The following is a 15,043-nucleotide window of genomic DNA, read 5'->3' as shown; positions in this document are numbered from 1 at the left end:
TGAGGAAGCGAACAATCAAGACGAATGAAGGATCTATATTACAGATATCGCAATAAGCGGGAATTCTAACTGCTGCAGAGGCCATTTGATTCTTTAGTGCTTTTCCTTTTCAAACTTAAAAGTGCATTAGTTAGACAAGAAAAGTCATTCACTACATCAAGTTAGGACAGTAATATTTCAAGAACATTAAGAGCAGGATTTTGTTGTCACAAGAAAGGTTAAAAACTAGGAAATCACCAAGTGCTCTCACTTTTTGTAACCCTTAGCTTGCTTTTAACAGCAAAACCAGTTTTGCAACATAGTAGTGAGCGATCACTCTTCCAAGCCAGCAACATTCCTAAGAGTCCAACCAATTCCATATGCAGCAGCACCAGCAATGAGTCCATTGAAAAGGGTAATGGCTGCAGAAAGAGCATAATTCTGACCAGCAATCTTGGCCTTAGCTATCCCCAGCAGTGCAAGGGCAACTGCGGAAAACACAATGGCACCTATGAACTTGTGCGTATCATTGTTTGTGAACGGGATGAGCACGATGAATGCCAGAAGTGGAGCACAACCGAACACAATGAAGGCAGCAAATGTGATTAGTCCATTCTTCCATGGTTTTTCAGCTTCATCTGGTGGCAATAATCCTTTCTCAGTTGCCATCTTCTCATCCACCATTATGTCCTGATACTTGGAAAATATGTTCACCACCTTGTACCAACAGCAGAGATTGTTAATTGCGGGCAACTAATATCCTAGCAGCATTAGAAGACTTATCCTATTTTCAGCTTAAAGCTCATTTTACATTCACAAAACAGAATAGCAACTGAAGCAAAATTTGAGTATTGAAGATTTCAACTAACAAGGGCTTGTCTATCTTAGAGTTGCAAACTGAACACCACTACAAGCTCAGTAGTTTCCACCACAAGTTAATTTAAAGCAGTATAATCATTTTCATGGCTAACACCAAGGGTTGGACCAAGCTTTGTTATTTCCACCACAAATAAATGTTAAAGTTAATTACTCTACCTCAAGAAAAGGGGATACGATAAGGAAACTAGAAAGAGACACTGCTAAAGGTGATACGCCACTGTCTACTGATTAAGGATGCATCTATAACTTGATAGTGAATGAGATGAGCATCAGAGTATAGGATAAAATCATACTGTATTAGCATCAGTATCGTTCATTCCAAGTTCCTGATAATGTCGTAGTAATTCCTGCTTCTGAGGCCTGTGTTGGTTAATGACATCCCACTCGGTGACTGTCCTCTCTTTGGCAGCGACATCCTTCTCCGTGCTGCTTGATACATAGTCCCCAAACCCCATAGATATTCCATCAGCCACTAGATTAGCAAAACCCAACACCAAAACATCAACTGCAAGAAAAAACAAACATTTACACAGTAAGCTAGCTGCAATATTCCCCATGAACTGAGACATGCATATGCGCATTTGGGTAACCCCTAAACACCAAAAATGATAAAACATAATATATACAGCTATGCTATCCGAGTCCACAGAAGAAAATACATCCTGTGATTTTCTCCTTCATGGGAGTTGAGGAACTAGGAAAGAGCCAGCTGGAGGAGGGTAAAATTGGTTAGTATATACATTCTATTAGTCAGGTGAATTGATATTTTGAACGCTTGATCATGTTGGATTCGAAGCTTTAACCAATAACCTTGTATACGGGCAAAATCGGGCTCATGGTACACCCCGGTCTCCGATAAAATAAGCCAAGCTCGAGACATGATGATAGGGGAACGAGATCGAGGCAAATGTCTCATCAAGTCAGAATCCGGGGGGACGACGCCCGCCTCGAGAATATCGGGGTCACGGTTCGGATTCGACCTTATCCTTGAACGACTTTGAAGAATATTGTCAGACAATCGGGCACGGCCAACGGAAGGCCGTAATATCCGTGACCATCCGAATATCACGACGGGAATCTCGGCACGTATCGATGAAGAACCGGCACTCAGTTAATCGGAGGATTTTTACCTTTTATAGAGTTGTACCTAAAATAGAATTCTCCTACTATATAAATGGGGTCTGATAATTCATTAAAGTTATTGTAACACGCATACCAGAGCAATATATCGTTATTTTCTCTATCACTAGCCTTTTTCTCTTTTTCATTGGTGCCGGCCGTGGCGAGCCCGGCTCGGGGGCAAATATTTCTATAAGGCTGGAACTATCCTCCTCGTACGGTTTAAATTTATTCTATCTTTGTTTGTTCAATAGTAACTTAATTTATCACTTTGTATCGAATTAATCCTCGTATCTTTAAAACCACTTACAAATTTAATTGTTATCCGATTTTGAGGGTAAACAAACCTAAATACTCAACTAATATCGTCATGGCCGAGTCAATCACACAGGTTGCAAATAAACAGAAGTTTTTGAAAAGCAATTCACAGTTTAAAATGCTAGTGTCTGCACCCCTTGATATCCAAACCTAACCTTTCTCTACATAAATATCCTTGATCAAATATTACAATACAGAGAAGTCTCTATTTTAGCTAAGCAAAGCAAGGTTGCTATGTCAAATACTCAAAATTGATCGCTACTAGTATAGTCCAATACTATCAAAATTGATACTGCTTCGCAAAATCATTATTAATGGAAATAACTTCAATTTCCACCACTAGAAAAAGCTTAAAACAAAGAGTAATTAGTACATGTAATTGAGTTTAAAATCAGGACGTAGGAACATATAGAAACGTTATTAGACAACACGAATGAGAATTGTTTGACCAAAAAGTATAACTTCCGGTTAAACTATTGAATTTATGTAACAAAGGATTAAATCTAGTTAAGGATAATAACTCTAGACACTAATCTTTAAAACGTACAGCAGACGGGACAGATCCAGTAAATGGTTGATGACAATGAGTGCAAAATATTCTTGAAGCATGAACATTAATGGAGATATAACTAACAATAAATGGCAATAAATGATCTTTAAGTAAATAAGGAGAAAGATTGACCCATTAATGAATGGGTTGAACGAATATTTTGCCTACGATGATGAATGACAGATAGGTCCAAGATTCGTATGAACAATCCACTGGAATATGGGGCATGCATATATATGGGGCATGTTTCCTAGGAAACCTAGTAGTACAAATTAGCCGACAAATTAGCCGATACAAGTCTTATCATCAATAGTCAATTTCGACCTCGACCCTTGTTGACATCTCGACTGCGATCCCTATCAACATCTCCCTATCAACATCTCGATTATGGCTCATGTCGGCACCTCAGCCAATGACTTCACTGCATGTATGGGCGAGCTCGAACGACTTTTTCTTTAGTGTCATATTACGCTAAATATGACAAGGACGGATTTTGGCCTATACAAGAATCAAATCTACGACCTTGAAATCAAATGTAATATTTACCAAAATGGAGAAATGGAGTAGAGAGTAAGTACCAGAGGAAAGACGGCCAGCGGAGATGGAAGAAATGAGGGAGAAAGAAGTGACAATGGCATCAAGCCCTGCATATACAATGCTCTTCACTACTTCCCCTTTCCATGGCTCTTTGGGCCTCCCATTCTTCCTTCCTTTCTCCAATTCTCCGTCCTCTGATCTCAACAATGGTGTTTCACCGTTCCTGTTGGTTTCCGCCATTTTCTCTGAACTATTCAATTCTTCTTCCCGTACTGTAGCTGTCAAGTTTTGCATTGTGTATGGACACGTGTTTAGCTGTTATTTAGCGCTGAAAATTTGTCACCCACGGCTGTTTCTACATCCTTCACGTGTCCCTTGCACTTTTTCTAGTCTTTTTGGTATCTCATAAACGGCGTGTGGCGGGCACATGCACTACTGTTTATGTTGGGTTCCGTTAGTCAACTTTAGCCCATTTAACATTACTGGGCTAACGCTTGTTGGCCTGTCTTCTCGATGGTCAATAAGTCAATTAAAATTGTGAAAATAGCATGGAATAGCCCATTTGATAATCGAAAAATAGCTTGCGTTCCCAAAACTATTGAAAAATAGCTACTATTTTACTGAAATATGAATAGTTCCAGTATAATATGTCGGATTATGGAGCTCCTGCGTTGGAACTCCAGCACACGGAAAGTTCCAACGTAATATAATGGATTATGGAGCTCCTGCGTATAAACTTCAGCATATTATGTTGAAACTCCAGCACATTATGAAATTCCAGCATATATGTAAAAAAAATCGAACTCCAGCATATGCTAAATTTCAATTATTTTTGAAATGTGACTATTTTTAAATTACCAGTTATAAATCTGGCTATTACTGATTTTTTTTCCATGAAATTAGTGAGTTCTTCTTCTAAATTCTGTTAAACGAACTAACTTTCTGAAATGGGAAACACTACCTTTTTTTTTTTTTTGCTAATGATATCTTGAAGCCTCGACAAATCTTAAACTAGTGTTTGGTCTTGTGTATAAATCCAGGGATTTTAGTCCAGCCAAAAAATGTGTTCTGCTAGTGTGAGAGAGAGGCTACCTTCGCCACTTGATCCTGTAAATAAACATTCCTAAGTTTTGACCAAAATGAAATTGAAAAAAAGAAAAAGAAAAAAAGAAACACAGTTACCTTGAACTTTTTACTTTTAACAGTATAATTTTCATATAGAAGGATCATTAGTAAAGATTTATTGGTTACTTGTCAACCAGGAGATTCCAAGCCTAAAGAACTTGGCATTACTGCACCCATATATTCATCATCTAAAGTTGGACTAAATGCCCTCAGAGGAAACAAATTACTTCACAAATGTTACCACCTTAGATGAATTGCAACAAAGTAAAAAAGAGCCTAACATTTTGTTGCCATATTACAACTATAACCTAATCAAATAAAATAATAAGACTAAAGCTAGAGCAAACAAGTGCTATTTTGTTTTAGACCAAAGGTCTCTTCTCTTCTTCCTCTTCAGCGCCTATTTGAAATCTGTAATCTTCAGTCTGAGATGGTTTTTCAGTTTGATGAAGAGGAATAGTTTTCTGAGGCCTAGGTAGGGGCTTGTTTTCGGGCAACATCTTCATTATGATACACATAGCCATCAACAGCAATCCGGTACCATGTTGTTCGGTCAAAGGCTTCGTGAATATCATGTAAGAAAGCAATAATGTTACGGCCTTCCTTGCAGTTGTAATCTGATAATTTCAACACAGTTAATAGTCGTACATATTCAAGCAAATTGCGTGTTATAGTTGGAGATGTATACGCGGTCATAATGAGATAATCAAACAATTTCACAAAAGGACAAGTCTAAATAGAAACAAACCATTGTAGTAGTGGCGGCACCAAATATCGCTATGAGGGAAAGGACAGACACTTGACCTACGAAAGTAGCGCAGGCTTCAAACACCAAGACTCCGTAAACATAGGGATGCTGCAGGAAAAAAGAAAACAAGGTAAGCAGGAAACAAGGTTGAAACAAGATGCATGTGTTACTAGTGATGATTACCTGAGCACATGAAGGCCATGCTTTCCTTAGTTCTCCTGTTACAATCATAGCCACTATCAAGATAGGAAAGCCGACAATTGTTGAGCAGTAGAGCATCTCCATCTGTTATAGTTAAAGGTTAAACAATCCAAAAGGTGTGAGTTAGTCACAAGTTTGCCATGAACGATTATTCTCATGATTAAGCATCATATTGAATGCCAAAGCACATGAAATAAACCTGTGTTGTGTTAGGATTCATCTTGAAGATGGCCTCTTGATAATTCCCCACAAAGGAATCCATAATCAAAGCACCAGATATCATTAGCACACCGATAATGCTGAAATTTGGCGAGGTTTGCGCATCAGCCAAGGTGAAAAGAATTAGGCCTACTACCAAGAGTATTGCCGATATATATTCATGGGGTGGATATTTTCGTCGCAGACCCGGTATAAAGGCCCCCATCACCATGACAGGCAAAACCTGGAATATTCGTAAATTGGAACATGAAGCTTGTTAGGCAGCAGACGAATAAACTTCTATCCTGCTAATCAATGAGAAACACAAGCTTGTAATCCACATTAACATTGGTTACCAAGATTATCTTTAATCCACCTTAAAATTGGTTACCAAGATTATCTTTAACCATATTCTGTCATGAACTATCAAGAATGCAAAGTAATTACACTAATTGCAAGAAAATCTTACGTTAGAGAAAAGACTGTTGTCAAGGTGCGCCTCAAGGTATTTAGTAAACCGAAGTTATCATATTAGTTTTTTGTCCTTATTGTTCTTATTGATAAGTTAAACTAAAGAAACATCTTGAAAGTCCTTCGTGATCTGTCATAAAACTGGTCTACCACATTTACCAAATACGGGGATTGCTGGTTGGTATGATTACTTCTACTAATTTCATCTAGGCTCACTTTCGTCTATTTTAATATATTAGAAACAAGCATCATCATCTCTCCGCGAGGAAGAGAGGAATTGACTTAGATATTCACCTTGGCGGATTTGAACATGATTTGCGCTGGATAATTGATGAAAGCCAAAGCCCCTTTGGTTAATCCCTGTGAGCCCATAAGAACAGCAGAGAGCTTAAAATAAGTCCTCCATGAGTTCACCATTTGCTTGGGAGTAAAACCATTGAAGTAAATCAGAGCTACATAAACCCATCCTTGAACAAAGGTAAAGTACCATCCATAGCTGCAATAAGCCAAATACTCACCACATGAGCAAATTAATCTCTTAATACAGACCAAGACAAAAATATTTAATAATGATCCTTAAAAGGGGCATGTCAAACTTACCTGAATTGAAGCCTATTATAGACATATTCCTGTAATGGAACATACAAATTAAGCTAGAATCAGCTTCACCTTTACAAAGGAAAACACTCAAGTGCACTAGTAAAGTCCAAGATGATGTCAATTGATTCCAGGAATAATATGAAGTCAGAAAAGATGTAATAAACTGATAGCTACACTTGCGTAATAAAGAAAAAAGCAAGGGCCCTTGTAGTAGAAATTCAGGCAAAAGTTGGCAAACATCAATTTCTTTTACTAACAGTTTAGATATTACTTCTGCAAAATGGACCACAAAGGGGTCCCAGAAAAAAATTAACATAGTAGAAACATAAGAAAACAACAATTAAGAACTAATGGAGTTCTTATTAATGTTAATGATGATTTGGGCAATCTGCATATTAAATTACAAACTTGGTCCACTCAAGCCTACCTAGTTAGAGACAAATTCCTTATTTAACATATAATACTACTGACAAAACTCAGAATTGTCCTCATTAATTTTAAATTGAAAACACATAAACACTTATAACATGAGATCAAACCCATTTTGAGAAGGAAAAAAGTTAAGCCCAAGTCATAGCATTAAACATGCAAAAAGGAAAAGAAATCAAAACCAAAACTTCAACTACTTTTTTTTTTGGGTGAAATTTCTTGTTGACCAAACACCACATAATAATAGTTGCCAAACAAGAAGAAATATTTATGAAACTTAAGAAATCCATACCCCCAAAACTTCAAATTCCTTGCTTTATTAAATTACTTAGTGACCAAATAACAATGGGCTAAAAAGAAGAAAGATTCATAAGAGTTACCTCACAGACACCATTGACGAGATACCCAAAAAAGAATCCAGAAGAGCACAAGAGGAACTGTTGCCATCTGGGTCGGGTTGAAAGAGAAATACCAAATAGAAACAGAGCTTGTTCTTCATTCTTCATCTTTTTTAATTTCACTTTTTCTGCACACAATTTGTTTCCTTTATTTGAAGGAGGCTCGAAAAAAGGTGTTATTGGACTTGGTTATAAATCAAGTTGGCTGATTCGAAGCTTGCATGTTGACTTTGGATACAGAAAAAAAGACAAGAATTTAAGAATTTAAGGAAAGCGTATCTGTTCCACTACGTTAACAAAAATAAATATAAAAACAACAGTAATCATAGATACGCAGGTGGACTTAAAGAATCAAGAAAATAAAATGAGAAGCAGCTTTGGAGAAAGGAGAGAAGTTAAGAACTCTAAATAGAGAGAGAGAGAGAGAGAGAGAGAGAGAGAGAGAGAGAGAGAGAGAGACTTAAGAGTCTACACGGTTTTGAGGTGACACACAGTAAAAGAAGAGAGAAGGAGGAGGAGAAGATTCTGATAATCTTCAATTGCGATTATTTAGACCCTCTTTCTTAAATTGTGTAACTAAATAGTCCTTCCAATTATAGAAATTATAAGGAAAAATCGTCAGAAAAAAGAGAAATTAAATGAGGTTGGAGTCATTATTTTTAGGACCGAAGTTTATTTTTAGCACATAGTAATTACTCTCTCGGTTCACTTTTACTTGGCATTATACTAAAAATAAATTTTCATTTTTACTTATCACTTTACGCATATCAAAAGAAGACAAAAAAAAAATTCTTGTTATACCCACATTATTTATTACTCATTTTAAATTTTTTTCTCAAATCCAATAAAATATGCATCAATTAATATAAGTATCATAATAAATTATGCACTTCATTTATTATTTCTTAAGGGGCGTGAAAAGTCAAAACGTGTCAAGTAAAAGTGAACGAAGGGAGTATTTAAGGAAATAACAGCAGCTAGAAATTAAAAGTTTTTTCATCAGAAAATTAAAGGTGATATTAAGTGAGGTAGTAGTTGTATTTTGTTGGAGCGAAATTTATTTTTAGCACATAGTAATTAATAAGGAATAACAGCAGCTAGATCTTTTACGGCGTTCAAAATTCGTGTAGCTCAATTTTAATTTATAAACTGTTGATCATTAACAGATTCATAGTAATATAAAATAATGGTTTAAATATCAAATCTATATCTATATTATCTATACTATATTAAAAGCACGAATGCCATTAGCGAAATATCGTTCGCCTTTTTTACCCTTAAAAGTAAAATTTATAGGGGATAAAGTAGTCATTTTATTATTTTGCTAATATTTAAACTTTCAAAATCAACTAAACTTTTATATATTTATTTTTTCCGTATTTGAATTATGTAATATACCATATTTATAAAGGAAAAGTAATAAATGCATAACATAGGAAAATCAGGATTTCTAGGTTTACGAGTCTTTTTGTTTGTTCGTAGGAGTCTTAAAACCTCTACGGTTAACTTGTGAAAAGATGTTTTGATTATTTGTATGCTTAACGATGAGGTCTGAGCTTTTCGTTATATTTTTTTCACGTCGTCTTCTTCGTGCGGTTGTTGACGTTAATTTCTTCTTCATGCGATTGTTGTTTTGTTTTTTACTTATGTATTTCAGTGTGAATCTGAATCTTTTTACCTATAGTAAACATGTATTGTGTCGTATTTACTTGAATCAGTCTTTCTATTTTTGTTGCAAATATTCATCTATGATTCGTTTAAATAATTGTGTAGTGTATGAGTCTATATACTGTGGATATGTGGATGATAAAAGAATCATCTTTTTTTGTGCATTAGGGAACTAAAATTCAAAAAAAAATTGTTGAATGGAATTGGCTTGAAGGTATATTACTATGACCCTAATTTCCTCTTTCTTTTTTAAGTAGTATAGTTTCTTAACCAAAAATAAAGTTCTAAATAAATACAACTTATGTGATGACAATTTAGTGCCAAAACAAGTACTCGGATGCTTCAGTTTCATTCATCGCAACTTTCAGGTTATATCTCTTGCCTACCATTCTCATCAATGATATTTTTTACTTTGCAAGTAGATGTCCTGTATGAACCTATATACCCTCGTTCTCATAATTTATAATCCATCATGCGGTTCCTTCTTTTTTTTCGTTTTCTTTTTTCTTTATAGGATCAGTGTGTTTTCATGTATTAATACTAACAATAACTTTCACGTTCGATTTCAATGAGATAATTATATTCGCTGCCTTTTAATTTTGTTATCTGTTTTGTCAATGTAGACTGAACTCTTGGTGTTTTTTTGGACACATGTGATAAAATTTAAAATATTGTTGACCTTTTCTTTATGTAGTTTTTATTTTTGTTTTCGGGCTGATGATTTCGATTCTAAGAGCTTAATGAAAATACTTCGGTATATTACATTGGGCAACTATATTTTCATATATTTAAGTTTAAGGCTTGATTCGGTATGATTGACTTTCATATACCCCATCTTATTCAAATTCTCGAGTTAATTAGATAACAAGCTTATTACATGAAATCGATTAAACTAATTTCTTTTATCACACGGTGTAGGGAAGATTTAGGCCTCCAGCTTATTAGAAATGGAATAAATGCACATAACCATAATTCAACATGTCCACCAAGTTGTGGTAGCTCTTGATTCAACTGAAAGTGTAGTATCGCACGTGTTCGGTTGAAATGTTCTTAAGAATTTTTTTTCTCATTTGTTCCTCGAGGAAGGTTCAATGATTTTACTTACTATTGATTTTCTCCTTTTATTCATTTTATAAGGTTCAATGCCTGAAGTCAGCTATGCAAACCATAATTTCTATGTAATTCTTGTATCGTTTGGCATAACTTTTGGTTCTTTTTCCTTTTCTTTTGATTGTGTTTTTATTTTAAGGGTGAGAGAGAAGAAGCGATGGAATAAAGAAAATAAGGAAGAAGCACATATATGAAAGCAATGATAATATAGGGACTTCTGAATAGTTTACATTAATTATTGATTTAACCATTTTTTAAAATCAGTAAATAGTACTTCATATCATGGATTGTAAAGCGTGAGCTGATTAAATTGAAAATAATAACCGTTATTTAATGGTGAAACAAGCGACTAATGTTTGCTTTTATTTTTACATTGTACAAGTTCTCTATTATATTTTTATGAGATCTTTCTCTTATCTATATTTGAATTATGCATTGATTTATTTTCATGTTTTGAACTCGAGAGGCTTTTATCTGTGACTTAATTTATAATTTTTATACAGGTTGGTTGGACCATTGCAATTCATAATAGAAATTCACTATTATTTTTCTTTCTACGAATATCTTTCTTGCAATTTTAGTATTTTTAATTCATTTCACAGACATATGATTTATCTGTATTCAAGAAAATGGTCCATTTTTTGTATGTATATTCTTAAGATCGTTATAAATATGATATTGCGATATATCTTTTTGTTTGATTTTTTTTGTGAATCTTTATGGTTTAAATGTGGAGTTCTTTTGTTCAATAGGTCATGTAAATTTTTCTCCTTTTAATTTGTTTTCCTTTAATAAGTGTATTTGAATTCCCCCTCCCCCCTTTTTGTGATCATTGAGTTATGTAAATTATTTTTTTTAAATTATAATAGTTATGTATATAGGGTAGCAGATAGAAGAGAGTTGGAGATTGGGAAAAAAGAAAGGGTGGTGGGTGAAGCAGTTGAGAGGTAAAGTTTTTACTTTTTTAGTTGAACTATTCTTTAAAGCCAATATTTAACTTTCCATTTTATGCTATCTTTAGAAAAATGAGTTTTTATGAGTTAACTTCTTTATTTAATTTTATCATGGTTAATTTTATAAATACTTCAGTTTGTGCTCAGATCAATTTTTTTTGCTCTCAACCCCAATCCATATATTTATTCTGCTTGTTTTTCTTTCCCTTAATTTTCTTTTTGACATGATTTAGTGATCGGGGACGATATAAAGTCATTACATAGGATTTGTTTTCTAATCTCATAATCAGTAGTTATATTTTCTAACCCAAATTGTTGCGTATGTCAATTTATTAATATTTATTTCTCCATTTAAATGAATGTTATATTTATCTCGGCATCAATTTATATTACACATAATTTATTTTTACTCTATACATTTTTATTGATAGACGTACAATACACGTGCAACACACGTACACTAAGACTAGTAACCATAAAAGCGTGAACGATAGACATTATCTAGTTTCCTCTCTTTATTGATTAGTGGTCATTAATAGAAAAACTGCATTTTGGTACCTCTATTATGGCAAATTTTGATTTAATCTTTATAGTTATAGATTAAGCATACTTAACCTTTAATATTTAAAATGTACACTTTTGATCTATCCGTTTCTGATTCTGGCAAATTTAATAGATTATTAATTAGAAGATAAATCATGTGACTATTCATGTGTTGTAAAGTTTTCCTTCATACTTTAATTTAATGGTAAAAAGATCATAAAATAGTTTGAATGTACCATTTTTTTTCTTACTTCAAGATACAAAAATTACATATTCTTGTTACTTGAAAGTTTAATGTGCTTAGTTAAAAATGTGACGATAAAATAGATATTAATCATTTATTGAAGGACCATAAGTACAATTATCTCTTAACTAAATAAGGATTAATTAGTTTTCTTTTTTACTTCAATGTCAAACTATCTAAACACACAGAAACTTTAACAGTGGAAGTAAATTGGCTTTAATCTTATAAACATAAATTAACTCCTTAATAAACTATTCCTGGAAATATAAATCAAATTATAGTTTATCTCATGCCTCATCTACCAAGCAAAGTATAAAAATGATCCTTAGTGAATTATTCGGGTTAATTTCACTAAAAGTCATCCAACTTATCATTTATTTCACAAAAGTCACTTATCTATTTTTCATCACTTAAAAGTCACTCAACTTTACCTTTGTAACTTAAAAGTCATTCTAGTTCAAAACCTATAAAATATCCAATAAAAAATATGACATGGCATTACATTTAATTAAAAAATCTAACAATAATGCCACATAAGCTTAAATAGACCATATCTAAGTTAGACTCATTTCTTCTTCAACCCGATTTGACCTATAACCAAAATGGGTTATTAATATTTGAACAATTAACTTGACTAGCACTTTGATTTTGTGGTTAATTTGTAGAAAAAGAAGTCTAAGAAATTTAAGAAAAATTAGGTCTTTTGAATTTATCTTTAAGTTTTGGTTGTACATTTACGGTCAATGACACAATACGTTGTCTCTTTCTTTTGTCCAAACTATCGCTATAGGTTGTCTATTATTGTGGTGTGTATTGACAACTTCTACTATGCAATTTTATTGTGGGTGTTTCTTACTGAGCAATATTTTTGTCTGTTAGTATTGCTTAATAAGTAATATTTTGCCTTTAATGAAATAGTAATTTATGAAAATAGGTTCTTATTAGCTTGTTGTTCTTGTCTGTTAGTGGTACATTTATATGTTATGTGAGATTGATATGGTAGTATTTTAACTTCATGAAAAATTATAAAATGATATGAAGGATGCAAAAATTGGTTCTGTGCTAGTTCTGTTCATATTTTTAATAAAATTATAGGTGGTGACATTAAGGTTATTACTTACCAAATAAAGTAAGATATTTTTAGCACAAAATAATTGTTCTCTTCTTTTCCTTCTAATATTCAAAATATTAAACCCCATTTGGATTATGTGTCAAATCAAGTTGTGGATGAAATAGGTCTAAATTGGGTATGGTCCATCTAAGCTTATGTGGCACTATAATTAGATTTTTTAATTAAATTTAATATCATGTCATATTTTTATAGGATATTTATAAGTTTTGAACTAGAATGATTTTTAAGTTACAAAGGTAAAGTTGAATGACTTTTAAGTGATAAAAATTAGATAAGTAATATTTGTAAAATAAATGATAAGTTGTATGACCATTAGTGAAATTAAAGCTGAATTACTCTTTGAAAGATAAACAAACTTATAGCTCTATTCCGTACTCCTTGAACAAAACAAAGCACGATACTTTTACCTTATTGTACTTATAAGTTATGACCCCTAAATATTAATTTTGTGAATCATATCATACAATCTTATCCATAATATCTAGTACTATAATAGCTCCTAATTTGTAGTAATTAAGTTTATCTTTTATACATTTTCTTGTCCATGAATAGATTAACTGAAATGAGACATCTCCATAATATATTAGTACTTAAAAGGTTTATGATTTCACATTTTTCGTTTAAGTAAAATCCGTCAGTTTCACTTCCATATTTTGGGTTTAACTTTATTCAAGAAATTTGTTAAATTAATGAGAAGAGAGTGTTAAAGAAATTATTTTGTATCAACGTACTCAATGGTTTCTATTGGTCCACCTTTTGCTTGAACCACAAGATCAAGATAAAGTTGTACGTTTTGTGCATTTGCTTTGGACGGACCCAATGAAACTTTACTCTAATGTCACGTAGTCATTATTTCTAAGTTTCTATTTTATTTTCTTAAATTATTTAATTAGATGTTTTTTTTGTTGCAAATTCCTCTAAACTTGACTCCTGCTTTATTAGTTTGAAAATCTAGTTCCTAGCTCTTAGTGTGACGAACTTTGTTTTTTCTTCTTAAGAAGAATTGCAAAACGCGTTTAGGTATGAGACAAAATACCAGCACTATGATTTTCAATTTGTAAATGGAGAGGAAGTTGTTGGCATTTAGACTATCAACTTTAATAATTCAAAATATTTCAGAATGCAAAGATGATTATATTCTACTACTACTTATTTAGTTATTTATGTTAATTCTAACCATCTGAATTTAGAAGTTTGAGACTTAATTTGCGACAGTAAAAAAATGACAAATAAGTTTGCGGACTTGAACTTTAATTCCAATTTGATGCCTAGAGGCTAGATTGCCACAAGGCCCACAACTTGAATCTCCTTGCCAAGCCAAATATTAGCCGCCTCAATTATTGTGGTTCAGTTGAATTTTCCTTACAATAACAATAATTATGTTTTATCCCAAGAAAAAATTGGGGTCGATTATGTTATCTTTGCTGATCATGTTACTCTCTTTAAATTATCTCATATCAATATTAAACAAATATAAATAAAAAGTATTAAATTTTTTATATATTATCTAAAGGTATAAATCTCTAAAAGGTTAAACCATTCTTAAAAAATATAAGCCGTACAATAAAGGTGACAACGTCAACATATTCAATTAATATATATTATTTGTATATGTCTTTTTCTTCCCTCGTGTTTCCTTCTATGTAATTTTAGTCCATCTCATCCTCATTAACACTTTTACTAACCTTTACTTCACTCACATCAGCGCATTCAGTTGAATTTTCCTTAGCCCATGTTGATCATGTGATAACAAAACTCTACATGTAACTACCCTAAAGTCGAAAAAGAAAAAGACAACAAAAAAAGATTCCCAACTTATTAGTCGTCCTTGTAAAGATATA

At 32.9% G+C, this 15,043-nt stretch overlaps 2 protein-coding genes across 3 annotated transcripts; both read right to left on the bottom strand.

The window, feature by feature from the left end:
- Nucleotides 1–126: 126 nt before the first annotated feature.
- Nucleotides 127–3,728, bottom strand: LOC142161622 (uncharacterized). The gene is made up of 3 exons (XM_016618368.2): nt 3,424–3,728; nt 1,152–1,363; nt 127–696 (listed from the first exon to the last, which is right to left on the bottom strand). The coding sequence occupies exons 1-3, from the start codon at nt 3,674–3,676 to the stop codon at nt 313–315; spliced, it is 849 nt and encodes a 282-aa protein (XP_016473854.1). The 5' UTR covers nt 3,677–3,728; the 3' UTR covers nt 127–312.
- An 843-nt stretch (nt 3,729–4,571) lies between these two features.
- LOC107795694 (UDP-galactose/UDP-glucose transporter 4) lies at nt 4,572–8,117 on the bottom strand. Of its 2 annotated transcripts, XM_016618373.2 has the most exons (7): nt 7,535–8,117; nt 6,726–6,754; nt 6,420–6,621; nt 5,656–5,898; nt 5,439–5,540; nt 5,256–5,363; nt 4,572–5,124 (listed from the first exon to the last, which is right to left on the bottom strand). In XM_016618373.2, the coding sequence occupies exons 1-7, from the start codon at nt 7,658–7,660 to the stop codon at nt 4,870–4,872; spliced, it is 1,065 nt and encodes a 354-aa protein (XP_016473859.1). In that variant the 5' UTR covers nt 7,661–8,117; the 3' UTR covers nt 4,572–4,869. The 2 variants fall into 2 exon arrangements, with proteins under 2 accessions (XP_016473859.1, XP_075094365.1); XM_075238264.1 differs by having other exon boundaries at nt 5,256–5,540.
- Nucleotides 8,118–15,043: the final 6,926 nt, after the last annotated feature.

The sequence above is a fragment of the Nicotiana tabacum genome, chromosome 19 (assembly GCF_000715075.1).
Source record: "Nicotiana tabacum cultivar K326 chromosome 19, ASM71507v2, whole genome shotgun sequence".
Classification (NCBI taxonomy): Eukaryota; Viridiplantae; Streptophyta; class Magnoliopsida; order Solanales; family Solanaceae; genus Nicotiana; species Nicotiana tabacum.
Note: the sequence above shows the minus strand (reverse complement) of the source record. Positions and strands in the feature narration are given on the sequence as shown.

What these genes read in the sequence shown, in the direction of transcription:
- LOC142161622 (XM_016618368.2), bottom strand. Translation starts at nt 3,676, where the DNA reads ATGCAAAACTTGACAGCTACAGTACGGGAAGAAGAATTGAATAGTTCA. An exon ending in CGCTGGCCGTCTTTCCTCTG is followed by an intron (nt 1,364 to 3,423) that starts GTACTTACTCTC and finishes TTTTTCTTGCAG; the next exon opens with TTGATGTTTTGGTGTTGGGT. An exon ending in ACGATACTGATGCTAATACA is followed by an intron (nt 697 to 1,151) that starts GTATGATTTTAT and finishes TGTTGGTACAAG; the next exon opens with GTGGTGAACATATTTTCCAA.
- LOC107795694 (XM_075238264.1), bottom strand. Translation starts at nt 7,660, where the DNA reads ATGAAGAATGAAGAACAAGCTCTGTTTCTATTTGGTATTTCTCTTTCA. An exon ending in TATAATAGGCTTCAATTCAG is followed by an intron (nt 6,622 to 6,725) that starts GTAAGTTTGACA and finishes GGCTTATTGCAG; the next exon opens with CTATGGATGGTACTTTACCT. An exon ending in GTGCCGCCACTACTACAATG is followed by an intron (nt 5,125 to 5,255) that starts GTTTGTTTCTAT and finishes TGAAATTATCAG; the next exon opens with ATTACAACTGCAAGGAAGGC.